Raw genomic sequence first — 23,118 nt, 5'->3', positions numbered from 1 at the left:
GAAGCAAAAATACAATAAGAAGAAAATAGCTGGTTTAATTAACATGTAAAATTGGGTTAATTTGAATTCAGCTGGCACAGCAGATATTAATGTTGGCTTTTTTGTGTGTATGATATTCTGGCTTAAGCCTGTGTGCTTTTATTTCTTTTTGCCCACAGTATGAATAGTTTTATTTTTAAAAATATGATAAAACCTATTTCAGTCACTTAATTTTTGCTTTGCCAAGCACTCGTGTTATGATCACGTCGATAAAGGTTTTTGTGTGTATCCATAGTGGAAGACTTACAACTGAATAAAAAAAAAAAGTTGAAATACTTCTGAGTAATTGATAACATTCCCTGAAAAGGAATCAGTAAAACTTAATTTCATGGATTTTTAAAAAATTTAGTTTACTGCTTATTTTTAATTTTGTTTTTAATAAAGTGACTAACTGGCAATTGTTGTTGACAGATGCCAGAAAGTTGTACATTTGCTCATCACTTTCTGTGTGTCTGTGCTTAGGTGCTTATCTGTTTTCGAATATCACTGTAATCATCATTACCTTGCTTCAAAGACTCAGAAAAACACACTGAGAGAGGCACTGTGTCCCAATTAAAAAATCATTTAACTCAATCGATTTTTGGTATTTTAAAATGCTGTTTGAGCAAAGAACACCCATGGTTACGTGGGCCTGTGCTAAAAGTATGCATGAGAAAATTCTGTTCTTCACCTTGTCTGCTGGGCTTTAAGTGCTCAAAATCTCTTGAGTGGAAGGTACTTTTTGTGCCCTTCAGCTCTGAACCAAGGGAAAATTAAACTGAAGACTGGAGTCAGGTAGTAAAGGGTTTGGCAGCATATGCTCTACTGGAAGCATTTAAAGTAACTGTTAACCAGTGGTAAGCTAACAGCTAACCTGCTCCTTTATGCAGGGTGAAAGCCAGTGTACAGCAGTCACTTGAAAAATGGTAGTTAACAAATTTGTGTGCTTGGTGGCATTTTAGGTCCCGATTTCTTATATGAAGTTTATATATCTCCATTATCCTTCTTTATTTACCATTTTAATAGAATTGAAGCCTTCTCACTGAGCCTTAAAAGAACAAAGGAAGATGTAGGAAACAGATTTTTTCAGTCTACTTTGCTTACCTGAGTGAATTTTCCATTATGGCTTAGGACGACTCTCTCCCTCCCCCTGCCCTTGTTTTTTTGTTTTTTTGTTTTTTTTTTTAAACCAATGGTCTTTCTCCCTTTCAATTTTTCTCTTCCTTTCCCTTCCTTTAAAACCCCCCTTTAAACTTTCTGGTTTTTTTTTCTTTTTTCTTTTTACAATCCCTATTAGTGTTTAAGAACAAAGAGGATATTTATCTAGAGTCTAATGGAGATAGAGAATATGATTTGTCTCTAGCTTTAAAAACCCCGTGGGAATTTTTTTCCTTGATGCAGTATTACTCTTGTGGGGATTGGGCATGATTAGGACTTCTTTACAATTCAAAGTTTAAAAGGTTGGGGAGGTGACAACATGAAGACAGATTCTTCTGAGGTCATTGGGCTGTGAGCAGTACTATTTAACAGGGAGAAGAAGGAATGGGGTATAGAATGTGTGTAGGTGAAAGACCTTTCTGAGTGTGTAGTTCAGCGAACTATTAGCAAAAGAGAAGTGGAATGGGGGTGAGCCATACCTGTTAAATGTGTAGATCCCCTGATAAGGAAGGAGTTGTTGGAGATGTAAGATGCCCTCTATAAATCCCAGTAGTTGGCACAGTCAGCCATGGGCAGCTCCAATGCCGTTTGGAATGAACTGCAAGGGGTGGACAGACAGGTAGACCTGGAAGTATGGGCTTTATCACTTACTGAGTCAAGTTCACAATTGTGAGATCCTGTATATTTATCTACTGTTGGCAATATGGAGGCAGTGATATATGCAGAGGTGGTATTTATAGGCAAAATTCATGATAACAATACAGTAAAATTGCTAATAAAATCTTTAATAGGTTTTTAAAGTCAGGCAGTAGCCTGCTTGTTTGAACACTATTCAATCTGCCAGATTTCATTGGAGCCAATGAATTTAAATAGCCCCTTGGCAAATGCTGCAGTGAGATTTGAACCCAAGTGCGTGTAGAACTGAAGAGCCCAGCTGGCCTCGGAACAGATGTACTCCCAGGAATGCCAAGGCCAGTGCTGGAACCGGGGTGGCAGGGAGGGCTCCCTGTAACTGAACGTGGAAGAAAACCGGATTCTGGACTCTGAAAGGCACTGGAGAGAGCCTCCTTCATAGATAAGGAAAGGAGATCTGCTTCAGCTTGCCCAGCAAAATCATTTAGCCACTCAGGCAAACTAATGAAGCATCAAACTTTACATCGGAATCCGGGGATGTACTGTATGGTGATTAACATAATATAATAAAAAAAATCATTAAAAAAAAAAAGATGGAAAGAAAAAAAAAAGGAAGAACTGGAACTCGGGCCTCTTTCCACCTTCCTCCTGATGATTTTAGCATATGAAATTAGGTAACAATAATTCATTGTCTCTTTAGAGCATGTTAAGAACAATTGTGATGAATTTGCCTAATTGGGGTCATGAGGCTTAGTTTGTTTCCTCACTGACCGTCAACTGGGATAATTTGTGAGCTCCTCCACCATGTGTCTGACTAGGAGTTTTCATGTCCTCTGTGACTGCAGGGCCTCAGACTGCCTCTGGCTGTCGCAGCCCCTGCGGCCACAGGCCGCTGGGTATCCCCAACGGGCGCCTGACTTCTGAGCTTGAAAAGCAGTGGTGGGTATTAAGGAGGGCACATTTTGCATGGAGCACTGGGTGTTGTATGCAGATAATGAATCATGGAACACTACATCAAAAACTAAGGATGGACTGTATGGTGACTAACATAACATAATAAAAAATTATTATTAAAAAAAAAAGAGAAGCGGTGTGCTGTGACTTCTCAGACAAGCCCTGGATTTGAACACTTCCCAGTGTTCTCTCCTGCTAAGTAAGCCCTTGGCTCAGCTGCTGCATCCTCTTCAGACTGGGCTCACTGCTTCCCTCTGCAGTCTGTGCTCTGCAGCGTCCTGAGTTTTCTTCCCATGGACCCCAGCATTCCTGGGCATAAAACCCTCCAGTAGTGGCTGTCCCCCGTGCATCCTTTCAGTCCAGTCCACATCGCCTTGTACGGCCCTGAACGCTCCTTCATCCCCGTCTCCCTTCTGCTTCCCTCCTCCCCTAGTCTCCAGCCCTCTGGTGGCTCCCTGCCCCACGGGGCTCACCAGGGTTGGGCTGGCTTGGGGCCGGCGCCCGCACTGAGGTTTCTGCCCCAAAAACTCTTGCTCCACATCTTTGCAGTGCTTCCTCTTTCTCATCATTCAGATCTTAATGCCACCTCCCAAGAGGCGTTTCCTGGCCACATAGGCAGAGCAGCCCATCTCCCACCACCATCATTCTCAAGCTTGGCTGCATGGTAGAATCACTTGGGAAGTGAAAAGAAACAAAAGGCTGCCCAGGTCCCTCTAAAGACCAATGACACAGGCCCTCGGGGGCTGAGAAGCAACTGCTTTAAGGCATTCCTCTCTTTTATCTTCCACACAGAAGTTACCTGATTATGACTCATTTAATTTTTACATAGGTATGCTTGTGCTCATTGCCTGCTTTCTCCACTAGAATGGAATTCCTTGAAGACACGACTCTGTCCATCTTATTCATGTTCATGGTATCCTTAGTGCCTAGGGCATTGCCTGCTTTATCAGAGATGCAGGGAACATATTTGCTTGTTGGCCTGTACCATACATATTTGCAAGGCATTTGGGAGGGAGATGAAAGAGCTGGGAAACCCCAAAAGCTATTAAAGATGTTAAAATCATGGAGGCCAAAGCTCTTTTGATAAACTGGTGATCTCAGGAAAGCCCAGTTGTGTGGGTTTTTTTTTTCCCCCTCGACGTTCACAGTTACTTGAACCTGGGTGGTCTGATGGTTGGAACTGAGTTTTTGGAGTTCGATTTTACTTTTATCTCTGCCATTAATATCCTGGACAATTGTTTGGCTTCTGTTTGTAACACACGGAAGAGGGTTATAAGAAGTAGTTATTTTTGCGAAGCGCTCTTGTGGTTAGGAACCTTAAGTAAAAGTGGTAATTGGATTTTGATATGGTGCGTTGTCTACGACCAAACTTCCTGAAGGCTGAACAGATTAGATCCTTATGTGCAGTTGCTTATACTTTGCTTGCCACACAGTTGGCCTGGAGGTGGGAGCCAGGCTGGAGATGAAAGGGACCACATGGGGGTATAAGCCCCTGCTGAGCGAGAATAAGCAATAGCCAGGAGGCGGAGAGAAGCTGGGGGTATCCACCTTGGATAGCCAGTTAGTGTGACTTTCTGTCATTTCATTCTTTCTTAGGTCTCTGCCCCCCAGCCATCCCCACTCCTTATTCAGTCCTCCTGCCACTACCTAAGTTTAGATCCTTGATGTTTTGTCAATTTTAATTTTTTTTCTTACTACAAAAGTAATTCAGTATGTGTATTATTGAAAAGAGTAGACAATATGGGCAAACAAAAGGAGAAAAACCTTAAGTTTCTAATATTTTAACTACCTAGAGAGAACCATTGTTAACACTTGGGCATACATCCTTCACACTTTTCTGTATGTGTTTAAAGTATTATTTTTGTCCATTTTTAACAAAATGGGATCTTTTTTTGCATACATTTGTATAACTTTTTTTTTTAACTTAAAAACGTGAATCTGTTTATAACAATGATAGTGGGCAGAGAGTATTCTGTATACGGACGTTCCTTTATTTAATCAGTCACATATTTTTGCGTAGTAAGGTGGTTTTCGCTTTGTGCACTGCCATCAACAGGGCCGCTTGAACATCCTTACAGATAAAAGTTTGTACACATTCATTCCTTGTTTTCTAGGATACATTCCTAGAAGTGGGATTGTGGTATCAGAGTGTGGGCACTTTTAAGACTCTCGCTGTGTTCTCAGATTGCCCTCTTTGGGGACGTATCGCCCTGTAGTCCATCCCCTTGTCATAAGGCACTCTTCCTTTCCTTCAGGCCTTCATGGGTCTTCTCTGGATTCAACCAATATGCCTCCCCAACTCCAGGCTCTTCTCCTTCCAGCTCAGTTCTCACTCCTCTTCAAGATTAAATGGTTTAAAGTACAATCCGTCGTGTTGGAAAGAATTTCAGACCTCGTGTACTGTCAGGCTGTGAGCACCACCGCTCTGCCCTCACTCCAGTATACTGGCCCTGCATGCGGCTCTTCGTCTGCAGCCCTCCTGCCTTGGTTCCTGGCTCACCATCTGCCCCCCGGGCCGTCAGTTCCTGGGGGGCAGAGGTTGCACTTTTCACCGGTGTCTTCCCAGCACCAGCCCATGCCCAGCACACAGAGTAGGCACAGAAGCCTCACTGCCGTTGGTGGCCCCTCCTTCCCCCGCCTCCCATCCCTGCTTGATCACTTCTTACTTCTGCAGGACTGATGGTACATGTCCCCTTGGTCGCATCTTCCTTCTAACGTCACGTGATTATACTGCCATTCTCCATCTCTTTTCTCTCAATATAATGATAATCTTTCCTTCCTCTCAATCACTGGGTAATTTATCTCCACTTCTATTACTTGCCACTTTTTCCCATAATATTCTGGTTTTCAGTCTGTATTCTCGGTTTTAAGCATTGCCAGGCTAAGTGCTATCCCTTGCAAACCTGAGAGGAGGAGACCTAAAGGGGTGCCACTGTAAGGAAACTCTGGCATCGTTTTTCTGTGTGTCCTTCTTGGATCCTTCTGTGTATGTAATAGTTATGAATCTTACACTGTCCTGAGCCCCGTGTACAGATGCAGTCCACTTTGAATCCCCTCTCTCCTTGGCTCAGTATTCGATTGTAGAATGTGGTGTTTGGGCTGCTTTATGTGGACTCTCATGGGGTTGTAAAGTTGCTGATGTTCCACATGGCTTTAGAATAAAGAGAATAGTGGCTCTAGTGGCTTGAAACACAAAAATGACTTGCTTAAAAAAAGTCTCTTGTAGCATCAGAACCATGAAACAGAGTAGTTAGAAACCTCTTCCCTTGTCAGAGTGGTTGTAGGACTTTGAAAATGGGACTCTTGGGTTTGCTTCTCTTCACTGACCTGTGTCCCTCTCTTAGTTGCTGCAGGTGGGCATAGTCAAACAGTGTTCTGCAGATAGTGGTCGTCGAGTCCAACAGAGTTGTGTGATTTGTTTTAGAGGGCATCTAACATTGACAGAGGAGTTTTGGGTGGAAATGGAACCAAGTGAGCTCACCAACCAGGTCTGAACTTGATTAAGCTTGTATTCTTTGTTGTAATTTACTCTAATACCCATTAAATCTGTAAAGCAAGACTGAAGTACTATTTATGTGAAAATATATGTGTGTGTGTTTAGATAGCATGCTGTAAATGAATATAGTACTATGTAATTATTCTGATAGCCCTCTAGTCAGATTACCTTGAAAATCCAAAATGATCTTGCTGAACAGTAAGACATTATGATTTCATGGTTCATCTATATACCTCCTACATAGATGTATAATACTTGTATCTAACAGGATTACCAAATTACATGCCTTTTTGGTATCTGTAACATGCCTAAAATACCAGAGTATTCATTGGCCAGTTATGGTTATGCGGCCACATTGACATTGCCAGGTGGGGATTTGTTCATGCATATAGGTAGTGTTCAGGCTTCTCATACCATTTTGAGAGATGTAAGATACTCTTTTAATTGTATTTAAGTCTTCATTTCAATCATTAAATAAATTTAAAAATGCCTCTTTTCTGGATAATACACAGTTCAATTCACTTTAAATTAACCAAACGTCTGTGCAGGGGTAATTGAGCAACTAGGATTATTTTGTGCTTGACAAATTGCCGGCAGGCTAAACTGGCGAGCAGTGTGGCTGTATGGTTGTTGGTACCTGCTCAGGGGAGTGCTGGGAGTAGGAGCGATGGCGAGAAGAAAGCAGACGGCCAGAGACACCTCTCCCTCTCTCCTGCTTTGGTGGTGTGGAGAACGGTGAGGAGGAGTCCTGACTGATCAGCCTCTGGGCAGTTGCATTCACAGCTTTAAGTAGCCTTTGTTGAAAAACTCCCAGGTCTGTGTTTCCTATCGCAGCCTTTGTATTAGTTTGCTGCTGTAACAAAGTATCCCAAACCTAGATGGCTTAAAAAAATAAATAAGTTTATCGTCTCACAGTTCTGGAGGGTAGGATCCAGGGTGTCGGCAGGGTTGGTTTCCTCTGAGGGCTGTGGGGGAGAATCTGTTTCAGGCCTGTCCCCCAGCTTCTGCTGGTTGCTGGAAATCTCTGGCGTTCCTCGGTTTATAGAAGCATCAGATCTCTGCCTTTATCTTCACGTGGTGTTCTTCCTGTGTGCATGTCTGTGTCCAAACTTCCCCTTTTTATGAGGACTCTAGTCCTGTTGGATTAGGTGCCCCACCCTATTCCAGTCTGAGCTCATCCTTACTAGTTACATTTGCAACGACCCTATTTCCCAGCAGAGGTCATATTCTGAAGTACTGAGGGTTGACTTCATCGGGAACTTTTTGGGGAGGATGCAATTGGACTCCTGTCGGCCCCTCTCCTGAGTTCCACACTGGTGCTTTTGGTTTCCTGCTGGACCCCATACTCAGTGTCCCACCAGTACCTCAGATGTAACACAGTCAGAATTGGTCTCACAAGGCCCTTCTCTCTCTCTCTCTCTTTATTTTCTCTCACTCTGTCTTTGGTGGTCATATCATCATCTCACTCAGTTAGCCAGGTTGGATGTTTTGGGCATAGTGAGGCCTTTTCCCAGCCCCTCAGTCTCTGACATCCATTTCTACCAAGTTCTGTCATTTCTGCCTCAACTGTATTTCTCTAGCCTTTCCTCTCTTTTCAGTCCTGGTGTGGTAGCTGTGGCTTAGACCCCTGCTGTCCCTTGCTCTCACACAGTCTGTATCCCCATCTCATCTTTTCTCTGTTGAATTCATCTTCCACAACAATTCCTTTTCTAAGACAACCTGGTATTTATTAGCCGCCCCCCTCTCCCCCCACAAACCTTCAGTGACTTCTCACTGCTTGCAAAGAAGTCAAGATATTGTAACTTGGCCTTTAAGGTCTTCCACAGCTGGCTGGTATTATAGCTCAAGCCACTAGATACGGGGTTGGCACCACCTGCATCCTTCCCTAACACAGTACACCCTGTAGGTCATTACCTCTGTGTTGTACTCTGCTCTTTCCTCAGTGTGGAACATCCTCTCTCTGCCCTTTGCTCTTCTTGCCATCTTTCCATCCAAGCTGTAATTCTGTCTCAGTCAAATGGAAACCAGGACACCTGGTTTTTAGGCCAGAATGCCAAGAACCAGTTGCTTCCCCTTCACATAAGTCATTAACTTCTAGTTTTCTCAAAAGTAAAATGAGGAGGCTGAAGTAGATGATCTCTGAGATTTTCTCAACTTTAAAATTTCTTCTTTAAGTACCACACCTCCATGAAGCATTCCCCGGGTTTGTAGGCAGAATGAATCACTCCTCTTGTGCCCCCTTAACACTTTGTGTCTTCTTTTACTTTTGACCCTCAACTCATACGTTCTGGTGGGCATATATGCACGTGACTACCTTGAGCTCCCCCAGCAGGCTGTGAGCTCCTCAGGGCCCCCTAAGAACGTTTGACTCAGCTTTGTTTCTCTTCCCATCCCTATCTGCCCTTGGTGTTGCTTGCACATAGACTCTCAGTGAGACATGCTGAGTGGTAGAGAAGATGTTCTGGGCAAGCATATTTCTGTGACACATGCTGTTCCTGCTCCCGAATGTTCCCATGCATTTGGAAGGATGCATTTTGGATGGTGAATGACAGAGACAGTATATTGAACACACCATGGGATTTTCCTTTCTTTGTGACATTATTATGATCAGGTGACATTCTGGGAAACACTTAACTTTGTAACACTTTGTATAAAAATGTGTTCTCTCTATGAGATGCTTAGAAGTAATTAAGTGTTTTGAGAAACACAGGAAAACACTCCTGTTTTCTTCCTCCCTCTATATCCTCCAGAGACTTGGACTATTTCAGTGTATCATTGAAATATTTGGACATGTAAAATACAGAATAGTGGCACAGAATATTTCTGGGAAAGTTTTTGTGGATGTGTTTCCTCCTTGGAAGTCAAAGCATCTCTTGCCTGTCGTAGTGTTCTGAAGAACCAGATTTGATCATGTCATGACCTTGCTCAGAAACTTTCAATCGCTCCTTGTTTCCTAGAGAAGAAAATGCAGGCCTTTTTTGCTTTGTTTTGTTTTCATGCCTATCTCTAGTCTTACACTTCTAATCTCATTTCACAGTGTTTTCCTTTTATGCGCTCTGCTGCCCGGACAAATTGGTTGCTTACCATTTCCCTTGTACATGCCCTAGCTTTCTTTCTTTCTTTTCTTTTTTTTTTTTTTTTTTAAAGATTTTATTTATTTATTTGACAGAGATAGAGACAGCCAGCGAGAGAGGGAACACAAGCAGGGGGAGTGGGAGAGGAAGAAGCAGGCTCACAGCAGAGGAGCCTGATGTGGGGCTCGATCCCATAACGCCAGGATCACGCCCTGAGCCGAAGGCAGACGCTCAACCGCTGTGCCACCCAGGCGCCCCTGCCCTAGCTTTCTTGCACCTGCCTTTCTGCAATGACTCCCCCTGACTAGAGTGCCCACCCTTCAATGCCCATTACTCCGTACTGGAATTTCACTCATTTTTCAAGACCCAGCTCGCATTCCATTTCTGCTAGAAAGCCTTCTTTGATTCCCTGCTAAAATTCTATTCTTGTCATCTTGGTCCCTGTCTTAAGATCAGTCCGTGTCTTAAGATTGTATATTGTTTCTAGTTCTAGACTAGTGTTCTCTGCCCCATCAGACTAGTTCCTTGGCGTCACATTTCATGTCTGTATTTTACCACCCCTACCAATACTACCCCTAGTTGAATCCACATGTGGTTGGTAGATTCAGCAATAAATGAGTCTCTGTGGGCCATTTTTACATGGTGTATAAAGGTATTAATGAATGACAGAGCTGCTCTGTTTTGCTGCTCCACAATCATATCTTAATCTAAAATATCTAAGCTTTAATTCTAGAATCCAGTGATATGCCTGAGACAAAAATGCCATTTTGGCTAAAACAGTTACATTTGAAGTTACAATTCAGACCTGTCGTATTTTTTGGATTCTGCACGTTGCTATTTCAGTCCACTATACGTGAAAGGAAATGCCGAGTGTTTATAAATGTTTTTAGGTTTGAACGTAATTTTTTGACAGCGACGTTTAATTTTTTCCCTTAGTGTCTATTTGTGTATGCTTTTATTTTCCACAAGCTACTGATTTTATGCTTTGTGCTTGTTTTATGTTGCAGATTAATATCCTTTCAAGAGTTCGTAGCATTTGAATCTGTCCTGTGTGCCCCGGATGCTTTGTTCATGGTGGCCTTTCAACTGTTTGACAAAGCTGGCAAAGGAGAAGTTACTTTTGGTAAGGGCTGTGAGTATGTGTGCCTCTAAGTAAGTGCAGACTGTGTGAGCGTGGTTTTTGGGGTTTTTTTTTGCCCCCAGGAATGAAGTGTACGGAGAAACTTTTAGAAGTTAAGCATATCCCTTTTAACGAAGATAGTTCCGTATCTTGGAGCTCCAGTTCAAATGTCTTTCTATTTGAAAAAATAGATTTCTGGCTTAGTTTTGATCCTCTGGTTTAGGTTTAAGGTGAGGGAGGTTGTGCATGACTTTTTCATTCGTAGACCACGCGAGCTGGGCAGGCCTTCTGTTCATTCCCTTCACGATCAGTGGTGTTTCCACGGATAGGAGGGAGATGTTCATAAACTGCCTGAGAACAGAAGGTACCTGTGCCCCCAGCACTTTGAGTCCTTACCTGGTCCCCGTGGGGTAGCTTGTGTGCAAAGGCTCCGCACAAGCTGGGAGTTGAGGGCAGCGCCAGAAGAACTTCGGTCCTCGAGGCGGTACATGCCCCCTTGAGTGGGTCGTGATGTCTGGGTGCTGCCACCTTCTTAATTGTGAAAAGGCACAACCAGCCTCATGGGGATTAGCTGCAGAGCTGCAGAAAACCCAGAAGTCTTTTAAGTATTAGCAGAAAGGAAGTTGTGGGGCAGGGGTAAGTTCTTTATTAAAAATAAACTGCTTACTGAAGTTTTTAAAAAAGTGTAAAAATAAAGTGTTTTATCCTGAAGGTGGATTTGACGGAAAGTCCCCGTGTTCCTCGGACTCTGTGGTATCCCGCGTGTGGTGTTTGTGCGCATGAACCTGCTGTAGATAGCGCTGCCCGTGAAGGACTGTGGGGCCCTGTTGGGCTTATGGATTGTTGATTCAGGGGACATGGCTAAGGTGCCCATTGTAAATGTCTTTATTCATAGTTTCCGATTGATTAGACTTCCTGGGCTGGTCTTACTTGATGGATGGTGAGAAACGTGCAGATGGGAGGAAAATACAGAGGGTATAATAGAGTACCATCTATTCTGGAATAGTTCTGGAATTGGGGAGACTTTTCTCCATCCAGCTCTCGGCCTCTGTTGTGTCTGAGGTAGTTGCTTATCGTCTGATGTCTTCATTTTCCTTATCAGAAATGAAGGCAGTTGCTACATAAAGTATAGGTAAGGCAGTATAACAGACTTATTCTAGAAACCTTCCCCCTTCTGCAGCCATTCGTCCACGTTCATTTGACACGACAGTTATTTAAGGCTGGATCAGCTGAGGCAACACGTTAGACATATGCCTGGTTTTGTTTTGTACAGTCTAGCAGCTCAGGTGCTTTCCAGGAACATCCATGAGGATTATTTCACATTTAAACATCCCTAGAATAACTTCAGTTTTTTCCTTTTCCATCACCCAGTTCATCTTAGTATCACTGTAACCACAGCTTTTCTCCAGGAGAGGTGGGTGCTGTGTTTAGTAGGCTTTACCCTGTCAACAAAATCATAAGGGGGATGTGGCAGCCTAAGGAGTGTTTCGACAGCAGGTGTCTTTAGAAGAAAATAGTAACAAGTATGTTTTCCAGGAAACTTATAATGGGGTTGGAGAAATTTTTTAAAAATGGAGTTGGACAAAAAAGAGGACTGACTTAGTCAGTCTTGGTCTCATAAGCCCACAGAATTAATAGCATCCCAATCCGTGACCTGGCAGCCTGTTCCTGTGAGGCTGTTTGAGATGTACGCAGTGACACTCCTACCTCTGGTTACATCCTTAGCTTCTTGTAAGCCCTTCACCCAAGAGTGACCCTTTTGTATTTCAGAAGATTGCTGGGTGTGCATCTCTGGGAGGGGTAAGCATGAAGACGTAAGAGGGAAAGGCCGCCTTTTTTACCTCCCACGCTGGCTCCGTCAGCTGTGGTCATGAGGAGAGCATTGTTTCACGCGACACAGAGGTTTATCTGCGGCCTTCCCATGGGCTGCAGGCAAGGCAGGAGAGTGGCCTCGGTTCCCGGTACCTCCTGGCTTTGCGTTCCGTCCAGAGGAGAGCTGTCACACTCCTGCTCTGTATACATAGCGGGTTTCCAGACGAGGGCTTGTTGGAAGCGGGGCTTGACGAAGCTCAGTAAGGACGAGTGTTGGTCATCAAGCCGGTGGTGTTCCTGCTCCCACTAATGCTGATTCTGGTACACGCCAAACAAAAATCCGGTGGTGTGAGGGGCAGATAATCAAGCGTCACATTTCAGTGAAGGCTTGCCCTGTTTTCTCTGAGACCTTGTTTGTGTTTGTCATGTTTTCATGTCTAGATTACTCCTGTGTTTGCTACAATGAAAAGATCTTGAGTAGGCCAATTTTGTTCCTTTGATACCGAGTTCACTATGTTCACCTGTTTCCTCTGAGGAAAAACATATCTCCAATATTTTGTTCTTACCATGTTTTCTTGTTTCGATACCTGATATTTATAAGTGCATTTTGAGATGTCAACAGGTGTGTAACAGGATATCTGCATAAGAAGAAAATTCTAGTTAACAATTTGCAATTCTGTATGTGTGGAGAAAAGACACTTTGTTCTGTTTTTATTTGCATTTTTAGCCTATTTTGTATATGATAGTGAATTTTTACTTTTCGCTTTAAAGTATACTTCATATGAGCGTACATACGTATGGAAGAATGCACAAATCCTAAGTGTGCGTCTTGATGAACTTTGGCGCAGGGTATGTCTTGCTTTATCACCATCCAGATGAGAAGGGGAATAATGCCAGTGCTCCATGGGCCCTTTTCCATTTATCGTCCCCCAGGCCCATTGCTAACAGCTGACATCTGTCACCATTGACTGGGTTTGCTTATTTATAACCTGATAAAAATGGAGAGATACAGAATATACTGTTTCAGTCTGACTTTTGCTCACATTTTATTTGAGATTCAGCCATGTTTATGTTTTATCTATTTTTACCTTGTTCTTTTACCTTTGTTGTATACTACTCCATTGTAGGACTTTATCCTAATTTGGTTATTCATCTTACCATTGGTAGGCATTTGCACATAGCTTTGGTAGCTGCAAATAATGTGCTTTGAACATTGTTTTATCTGTCATTTGGGATGTGGTTGTGGGGCCATTTCTAGGAGTAGAACTGCAGGGTCATAGAAAATGTGTGTGTTTAGCTTCAGTAGTTACTGCCGAACAATTTTCCAGAGTGCTTGGACCAGTGCATTCAAACTGTCAGTGTATGACAGTTCTCGTTATTCCATTCCTTTGCTAACACTTAGTATACCAGTCATGTTTATTTCAGTGATATCTCATTATGTGGCTTTAACATACATTCCTGATTACTAATGGGTTATGCAACCTTAAAAAAATATTTACTGGTCATTTGCATATCCTCTTTAGTGGTGTGCCGTTTTTCTAGATACAAGGTGTTCATGGGTTGTATAGCTCATAGATATCCTGACTCCGTGATTTATACTTCCACTCACTTAATAGGGCCCTAAGGAGTATCTTTTTAATTTTAACGTAGTACAAATTATCAGAATTTTCTTTTACAGATAGTGCTTTCTGTGTCCTATTTAAGAAATCTTTGCTTGGGGCACCTGGGTAGCTCAGCCATTAAGCATCTGCCTTCCGCTCAGGGTATGATCCCAGGGTCCTGGGATTGAGCCCCGTGTCGGGCTCCCTGCTCTGCGGGGAGCCTGCTTCTTCCTCTCCCACTCCCCCTGCTTGTGTTCCCTCTCTTGCTGTCTCTCTGTCTCTCTCTCTTTCAAATAAATAAATAAATAAATAAGTAAAATCTTAAAAAAAAGAAATCTTTGCTTATCTCAAGGTCATGAAGATAATCTCCAGTGTTATCTTCCAGAAGTTTTTTGTTTTTCTTTCAAATTTAGATTTTTAGTCTTTCTAGAATGTGTTTGGATTTTTTTGTTTGTTTACTTTTGCACGTTGTGGGGCTCAAGATTCTTCCCCAAACCTTATGGATATTTAGTTTCCCAGCACTATTTATTGAAAGGATTGCTCTTTCTTTTATTACCCTATGGTGATACAGTAATCATAAATCACTTGTGAGTCTGTTTCTGAACTCTGTCCTTCTATAATTGTCTGTCTGCACCATTGCTATACTCTCTTAACTACTACAGCTTTGTAATAAGTCTTGATTTCAAATGAATCCTTCAACTTTATTTTTTAAGATTATTGTGGCTATTCCTGGCCTTTTGAACTATAAAAACAATTTTAGAAAAAGTTGTCTTTACAAAAATTCTGCTGAGGTTTTGAATGCTATTGCATTGAATATTTTTAGTGTGCTTACATATATCTATATGTGTGTAAATTTTTGACTCCCTTAAGGTTTTTCTGGAATATTTAAATCAAAGCTTATTTATATTTTTAAAAGATTTTATTTATTTATTTATTTATGAGGGAGAGAGCATGAACAGGGGGAGGGGCAGAGGGAGAGGGACAAGCAGACTCCCCGCTGAGCGAGGAGCCTGACGCAGGACTCCAGATCATGACCTGAGCTGAAGTCAGATGCTGAATCAACTGAGCCATCCAGGCACTTATTTAGTAATAAATTAGTCTGCCTGTTCCACTACTATTTGGAAAACATAAGTTGGTGGAGACTATGGATTTTGAAAGAAGATACATATGTATGTGATTGTCATCTAAAGATGCTAGTGTATGTCTGCCATTTTGTAGGTAGGTCTGTTGCCAATAGGAATCAGCGCTGAACCTCTCAGAAGGAAGATAGCAGGAACATGAGCTACATTTTACATGTAAACTGAAGAGGAAGCATAATTTTTAAAAATATTCATGAATCTTTTAATAGATTTATGTGAACACATTGAATATAATAAATGGAAAGAAACTTCAGAATTCTGTTAACTTGAACATCACTGATGTTACCAGATTTTGATTAACATAGTGGACAGGAAGGATGTACAAAAGAGTAAATCATGGTAGAAGGCAAGCAGGAAAGGAATAAGAAAGAGGAAATGATACTTGTTGATAGTCTAGTCATTTGACCAAAGGAAAGAAATAATAAAGTTACATTATATTAATTACAAGTTTCTACACCATTATATGAGAAGATATTTATAAAAATTTCAGTTTATGATATTTAAGGCCTTATCTATTTAAAATGTACATTTTTTGAGTATCAACATGATTTTCCTTTTTTTTTTTTTTTTAAAGCATTACTTTTATGCTAGATCAGGGGCAGCAGACTTTTTGTGTGAAGGACCAGATAGTAAATATTTTGAGCTTCATGGGCCTTAGGGTCTCTGACAACTAGTTAACTCTGCTGTTCCCATGGATGGTATGTAAACGAATGGGTATAGCTGTCTTCCAATAAAAGTTTACTTACAAAAGTAGTTGGTGGTTCAGTGGAACGTAGTTTTTCAGCCTGTTCACCTTAGTATTAACAGGAACATACACAAATTGATGATGTTAATGCTAAGGATTAAGACATTTAGTAGAATGGGTAAGTTGTGGTGATATTTGGATGATTACAATGAGCTATGAAACAAAGAAGGTACTCCTCTGTGCCCAGTATGGTTTGGTTGGCTTTATTGAGAAAGTGCCTTTTGAGCACAAATTTGAAAGAGGTAGAGGAATTGGGGTGCCTGGGTGGCTCGGCTGTTAAACATCTGCCTTTGGCTCAGGTGATGATCCCAGAGTCCTGGGATCGAGCCCCACATCGGTTTCCCTGCTTGGTGGGAAGCCTGCTTCTCCCTCTCAGGCTCCCCTTGCTTGTGTTCCCTCTCTTGCTGTTTCTCTCTGCCAAATAAATAAAATCTTAAAAAAAAAAAAAGGTAGGGGAATTGATCATATAGATAGAGAGATGGAGGAAGGAGAGGGACTGTCCTAGGCAAAAGGAATGTCTGTTGTCTAGGTTCAAAGACTGGAGTGTACTTGGCACATTTGAGGAGTACAAGGAGAACCTGTGTGAACTGAATGAGTCAGGGAGTCCCTAGTAGGAAAGAAGTTCAGAGAAGTAGCAGATCTGATAAAGTAAGACCCTTTGGATCAAGGTTAGGTCTTGGAGTTTGATGGTAAGTGAACTGGGAAACCATTACAGGATTTTTTTTTTTTTTTTAAAGCAGAGTGATGTGATCTGGTTTATGTTTTAACAGGATCATTCTGGCAGCTGTGTTGAGAATAGATTATAGAAGGAATGGAGTAGACAGAGAGGGACCAGTTAGAAAGCTATTGCAATAATCCAGCTGAATGGTCATGGTGGCTTGGACCTGAGTGAGGTTAGGGGTATTTTGGAGAGAAAATCAACAGGGTTCTCTGACGGATTGGATGTGGGCTGTGAAAGAGAGAGAGGAGGCAAGAATGATTTCAAAAACTTTGGCCAACTGGAAGGGTGGAGTTATCAACCAAGATGGGAAGGGCTACAGGCTTGGAGTGGGAGGAAAACAGGAGCTCACTTTTGGATGTGTTAGTTTGATGGCTATTGGATATGTAAATGAGGTTGTCAAATAGGCATTTAGATATATGAGTGTGGAATTTGGGAGATAGAAATTTAGCAAATAGTGCTTGAAGCTATTTAATTGGTAGGGGGTAAAATAATTAGTAAAGATAGGGGTGTCTCTTGGATCTGACTATGTTGTAAGACTGAAGATCCAGCAATGAAGATTGTAAAATCTTCAGGGAGCTTACATTTTAGGGATAAAGTAAACAAACAAAAATTAGATGATGTCAGGATAGACTGTAATGTAAGCTAAGTGGGTAGGAGGGATAGAGGCTGTATGAGCAGGCCTGGAGGGGTGTCTGTCACCACCTAGGTGATGTATGGATGTGAATGGCAGGAACTTGGAGCTGTAGGGATCTGGAGGTGATGGTCACTTGGGAGATGTCATAACAGTCTAATGGAGGCCTGGGTTGAACTTGTATCTCTGGACCTGCCAGAGAATGAATCATATATAATTTGACCGTGGGGTCAAAGGGGGTCAAAGGAAAGGAAGAAGGACCGGATAGTAGCTACTGAGCTTGTTCTGCTCCAAAGACATGTGGTTTTATAAAATCTCTTGAGAGAAGGCATATACCTGTCATTTTATCTTTAAGTGTATCGATCACTTACTAAGTACTTGCCTCTGGGCTAAGTGCTTTCTATGTAATTTATTATTTAATCCTCACAACCTGGGAGGTCTATCCTATATAATACCCATTTTTCTGATGAGGAAATGGCCTTGGGGAGGTTAAGTGACTTGCCCATAGGCTTGGTTGCTATGGTACAGCCAGGGTAGCAGCCTGATGACAGCCAGCTGTTTGCTGTTTACCATGTCCTCCTGCCTGCCCTGGGGATGGTCATGCTTTGCGGGGTGGGCCCTTCCTTCCTGAGGAAGATAGGTGCCAACTAATCCAGAGTGGTTTCAGTCTTTATCAGACATGAGGGGGATTTAATAATTTTTCATGAAGAAGTAAAGAACAATAAATGCATTAGTTAGGAGATTGTTTATATGGCTGTAGTGGAAAGTAATTACAAGGCAGAACAGACCTGGGTTAGCGTTCTTAGTAGAAACAGAAAGTTGCCTCGGTAGCACGGATGTCTGGGTAATTTGTTGAAATGTTTTGACATGGTCTCACCAAGGAAGCTTTATCTTTTGACGTGAGCAGAATTCTGAGGAGAGGGGGGAGTCATAGAGTGGTAGGGGGTGGGGAAGTGGTCTTTGTACAGGTTGAGGGTGTTAGAGGAAGCCCTTGCTTGAAATGTGCAGCTCGAGAGCTGTGGGCGCCATATGATGGAGCACCCAACCACAGGCCTCTGAGCAGGGCTTTCTAGTTAACAGGAGAGGCAATTGGGAGTCCCGCCAGCTCTTCAGAGGACGGGGACCGGATCCAAATGATGCTTGGAAAAGATGGATTTTCTTGCATTAAATGGAGTCGGGCACAGCCAGAGGCAGACATGCCTGTGATCATTGTGTGGGCTTTCTGTGAAGCAGGCCGATGACCACTCTCCTTACGTGAGTAGGGGATGTGAGGATCAGGGCTTGTGGTGTAGACGCACTGTGAAGGGCGGTTTCCCAAACACTTTCCACGTTTCTTATTTGAGGATGCTGGGAAAGCAAAGCATTTTCTTACGAATTTTAAGAAAGAGTGTGTATTGTGGGGGTGGTAATGAAACTGTTAATTTGACATATTTAGTGTACCCACAAATGATCGGTCTCTTAATAATGCTAATTTAACATGAACTATTCCTAACCTTTGCTAGTTCTTTGGTTGTTGTATCTGCAGTAGGCGACAGGAATATCCTAGCTCAATAGTAGTGGATAACCTGAATCTCACTTTTGTCTAGTGAATGTCACAGTTGGACCCCCTGAAAACTCAAAGTATGTTCTATACCATAGCACTTTAGGTTGAAATCTAAGATTTTTACTTGCATAGTGCTGTTACATGTTTTTCTCTTCCTTTAACTTATCTTTTTTCATTACAGTGAACAAAATTTCATGAGCTGTTTCATAATGCATTTTTAAAGTTCTCATTCTTAGTATGTGAACATAAGCCCACAGTTTCATCATCTATGTGGTAGTGTTGTGTGTGGGGGTCTGCAGTTTTTAATTAACTCCAAAGGCAGGAATTCTTCAAAGACAGGACTTCTTGACTCTGGGGTTCGTGTAAGTGTCAGGGAGTCCATGAATGCTACAGTTGTCAATAATGTTTTGTTGAAATGAGGATTTGCTTTAAGCAGATTTCAAAGAGGTCAGTGACCTGCCGAAAGCTAAGAACGCATTTTGTAGAGGGACTGTTGAACGAGTAGATGTACATCTTATTTAAGAGTTCTCTAGCTGTTAAATACTTCAGTTGTGAAATAGTGTTCACCCTGTGCCATGCTTGGAAAGCTTTAATTGGCTTCCTGCTGCAGCTCCGTCAGTTGACCTGGAGTCTAAAAAAAACTAGCTCCGTCTTGCTCTTTCATTGGAAACTGCAGTGGCCTCTTGTCTTTTATCTTCGCTATCGAACGATATTGTGAGTCTTGGGTACCTTCAAGTAGTGGTGTTTCCTGTTTCTGTTAGTAAGTATTGTGTGAAAAAAGGACTTTCCTACTAGACAGTCATAAAGCCTAAAATTTTTTGTTTATTAAAGCCCTGAGAAGTCCTACGGAAAAATAAATCTATATTTAACTTTGTCAAACTTACTTGAATGGGACCTTTCTTTTGTGTTTGAGACCTAAACACAGTCTACAGAACTAATGAAGCGATCTCTAAAGCCCTTTTCTAGTTAATTCTGTGACATGGATGGTGGTGTTTGGAGGGGCCCTTTCTGGGTTCATGGTTAGATTTTGTCCAGGAACACCTGCTGTGATGAAAGTGGAGTTGGCACACTCTGCTATGGGAAACAGACAGGCTAGATGACGTGACAAAATATGCGGAAACAGTCCGCTTCAGTCATTTTGACTCGGGGAGCAGAAAATGATGAGAGTTAAAATTATGGAAATAAGTTTTGAAGGTATGCACCCAAATTTAATAATACATATAAGAAGCTAGAGGAATGTATGTAGTAGATTAGAAGAGGACAGAACTTTGGCCGTAATTTTTTTTAACTCACTGGGAAGATCTTTTATTGTTATCTCTCTAAAGACACTTGGAAAATGAAATATTCAAAAGATAAGCGAGGGGAAAAATTGGTTAAGAGTTGGAAAGAGCATTATTTGGGGGAGGTTCTGATTTTGGTGTTTCACAAAAATAACGTGTTATTTTGGTGAAAGAAACTTACTGACCTACAGTAGATTTAGTTTATATTATTTTAGGACTCAAGTCCATTTTCTTATACACATTCCAGTAGAGATTGAGAATATTGAATAAGAACAGTGTGTGTCTTGAAAGTAAATAACCACCACATTGATAAGAATTGTGGCATGCCCGGGTACTGAGTGTCTTGCCTGAGATGCCAGAGACTGTTCAGAAGCTGTTCCAGTTCATTGGGTCAAAAATCCACTATTTACGAAAAGCTAAATACGGATTTGCACGATTGACCATAATGGCTTCAATTTTGAAAGATAGTAGTATCAGGGAGCACTTCCAGTTGGTGGGATAATTTGAGAATCGTCCATGCTCAAATGGCTAAAATATTGTACTTTTTGCTACTTCATCACTCCATTTTAAAAATGGGGGGGGGATAAAGGCCTGTTGAGAAGGTGGAAGAATGTCAATTGGAGAGTAAATCACAATAACCCTGTGAAGCCACTCCTTAGTTAACAACTGCCTGAAGGTTAACCCTTCTTCAGAAGCCTGTCAGTGTGGAGAGGCTGACTGGGGGCTTCGCCACTGTTGTGTGCGTGGACGTGTGTGCACGCANTAAATCACAATAACCCTGTGAAGCCACTCCTTAGTTAACAACTGCCTGAAGGTTAACCCTTCTTCAGAAGCCCTGTCAGTGTGGAGAGGCTGACTGGGGGCTTCGCCACTGTTGTTTGCGTGGACGTGTGTGCGTGGACGTGTGTGCACGCATGTGTGGGTCAGGTGAAGGGGAAGAGGACTTGTGAAGAGTGTAGAAGGTGTGGAGAACAGAAAGCTAACAGTAAATCCTAACACTTGGAGCACTGGGAAAATTAGACTATTTTAAACTGTACTGCTCACTTAAAAATAGTAAAATTATACCATTATTCTTTCAGTATGAGGGAGAGATAAAAATACAGTTTTTCTAAATTGGAAAATTTGCTGTAATCTGGCTGCTAATGACTGATTTCTTCCAACAGTTGCAAGGCAGTTTTTGCTCTGATAGGTTGATAAAGGAAACAAAATCAAGAACATATTGGAAGTTCTCAGAGAAAATTACAGTTTAGGTATGTGTTGGGGGTGGATAGTTAGACATTTTAATTGAAATAAAACAGTTTTATACTAATATGGGATCACTGTGGGTGTACATTTGTAGTACATCTGCTCTTGAAGCATTTCAGTAGGGTTAAATGTATGTTAATGCTTTTGCAAGAAAATTATTTTTGAGCACATCCGTCTAAGGAAACTAGCTTAGGAAATCGGTTTTTTAAAACAATATAGCTATTATACTTGCATTTAGAGAATGAATTAGGAATTCTGTGTACTGCCTTAAAAATTTCAAAGAGTTGGAATTTTTTGGTAGTGTTCTTTAGTGGTGAGGAAAGTTGATGGTAATTAATAAAGCAGATGATTAAAGCAAATTTACATGCCTTGGAGAGTGACCACAGTCTGCTCTATACCTCCAAACATTGTTTTAATGCACCTACTTTTGATATTATGAAAGACTGCTAATGGTTTAGTCTGTCCAATTGAAAACAACTTCTCTATCGTGTAGGTTGAAAAAATCTCAGTTGACCTTTCACTGTTGATTTAGATAATGCACATGATAGAAGATTAATATCAAGTGCTAGGTATCTCTCAGGCTTTAACTTTTTTTTTTTTTTTTTGGTAAACCAACGTTTATACTGTGATGAGTTAAGCGGTGTAGCAATCTTGAGGATTTATAGTTCCATCAGATTTTAGAATAGAAGGATTCTTAGCAATAAAGCAGACCATGGGTTTTTGTTGTAACAGTGTGGAGGTGTTCATTGCCACTGTGGACTCCCTGGCTCCCTCTCAAGTCTGCTGAATTAAAATCTTAGGGTGTGGGGCTTGGCAATTTGTTTTAAACAAGCTTTCCAGGGGAATGTGTTTTCCCTGCAGTTGAACAATGGCTGGTGTAGTTTATGGCTTTCTTTCGCGGATATGGAAAGAAGCCCAGAGAGGGGGAAAAGTGACTGGTTTTGCAGGAACCACAACTTTGTCTTCCGCACTATGAGAAGGATGATGTTCTTTTTCTAGGATGCCCATGACCTCATCAGAGTAATCCTGTCCCTTTCTAAGTACAGAATTGGAAGAGGTCCAGATTAGCTCTCATTTTTACCTACGCGCACCACATACGTATGACTTCAGTCTCACGTGCAGCCTAGCTTGCCTGCGTGTTCGCCCGGAGTGCTTATGTGCTCATTTTGTGAAAGATACTTATCACCACTGTACCTACATGTTCAGAATAATAATAAAAAGTTTACGGGGGCTTACAGAGAACTCAATGAGAAGGGCTGCACGTGTGAAGTACTTACTCTGTACTTACTCTCTTTTAATGGCACCCATTTTCCCCCTAGAACTTTCTTGAGCGAGTGTGAATTGTAGCCAGAATACTTCTTTCCTCTTCAGACCCTTAACTGTGATTAATATAAAAAGGCACTTGTCAAAAGGGTTTGAAACGGCAGCCTTGATACTGGAGCTTGTGGCAGTCGAGATAGATCTGCATCCACTCGCTCCATTACGTTACTTAACTTACCAATTCAACAATTTGTCTTATGCTCCCTGCGTAAAAGACGATGTCCACATAAGCTGTTGTTAACCGTATCAGCAGGGTGGGATAGTATTTCCCTTAGAGTGAAACCACAACTCTCTTTGAGGATTTAGCACATGTTAGAAAAAGCACCCCGTGAAGCCCTTCAGGGATGAAGTGCGGGTGGTTCGGCAACTCTCCCTCTGCCTCCCAGAGGGATTACTTTGGGGTTTAACGGAAACATCCTTTTTGTGTTTATTGTATTAATGAAATTTTTTGGGATCCATGAGAGAGAGATTATGGTTCAGTGTTTTAAATAATGTAGCTTGATGAACCTTTTTTATTTGAATGGGAAACTCGTTTTCGTTGATTTACAGCTTCAAAAAGTGAATCTTTTGGAAATTTAAGTGCATTAATTTAGTTATTCTGTATGGAAACAAAAACATTGGAAGTTAA

General features: G+C 41.7%; 1 protein-coding gene across 6 annotated transcripts in view; it reads left to right on the top strand.

Moving 5' to 3' along the window:
* SLC25A13 (solute carrier family 25 member 13) overlaps positions 1-23,118 on the top strand; it is a 181,606-nt gene that overhangs the window by 56,054 nt on the left and 102,434 nt on the right. For 5 of the 6 annotated variants that reach the window (XR_004627725.1, XR_004627726.1, XM_011224594.3 and 2 more), the window contains exon 4: positions 10,341-10,456. The exons of the other annotated variant lie outside the window; for it this stretch is intronic. Coding sequence is in view for 3 of the 5 variants with exons in the window: in XM_011224594.3 (XP_011222896.1) it covers positions 10,341-10,456 (116 nt within the window). In the remaining 2 variants the exon portion in view is untranslated. The remainder of the gene's footprint in view (positions 1-10,340; positions 10,457-23,118) is intronic. 6 annotated transcript variants of the gene reach the window in all.

Source organism: Ailuropoda melanoleuca, chromosome 1 (assembly GCF_002007445.2).
Source record: "Ailuropoda melanoleuca isolate Jingjing chromosome 1, ASM200744v2, whole genome shotgun sequence".
Lineage (NCBI taxonomy): Eukaryota > Metazoa > Chordata > Mammalia > Carnivora > Ursidae > Ailuropoda > Ailuropoda melanoleuca.
Note: the sequence above shows the minus strand (reverse complement) of the source record. Positions and strands in the feature narration are given on the sequence as shown.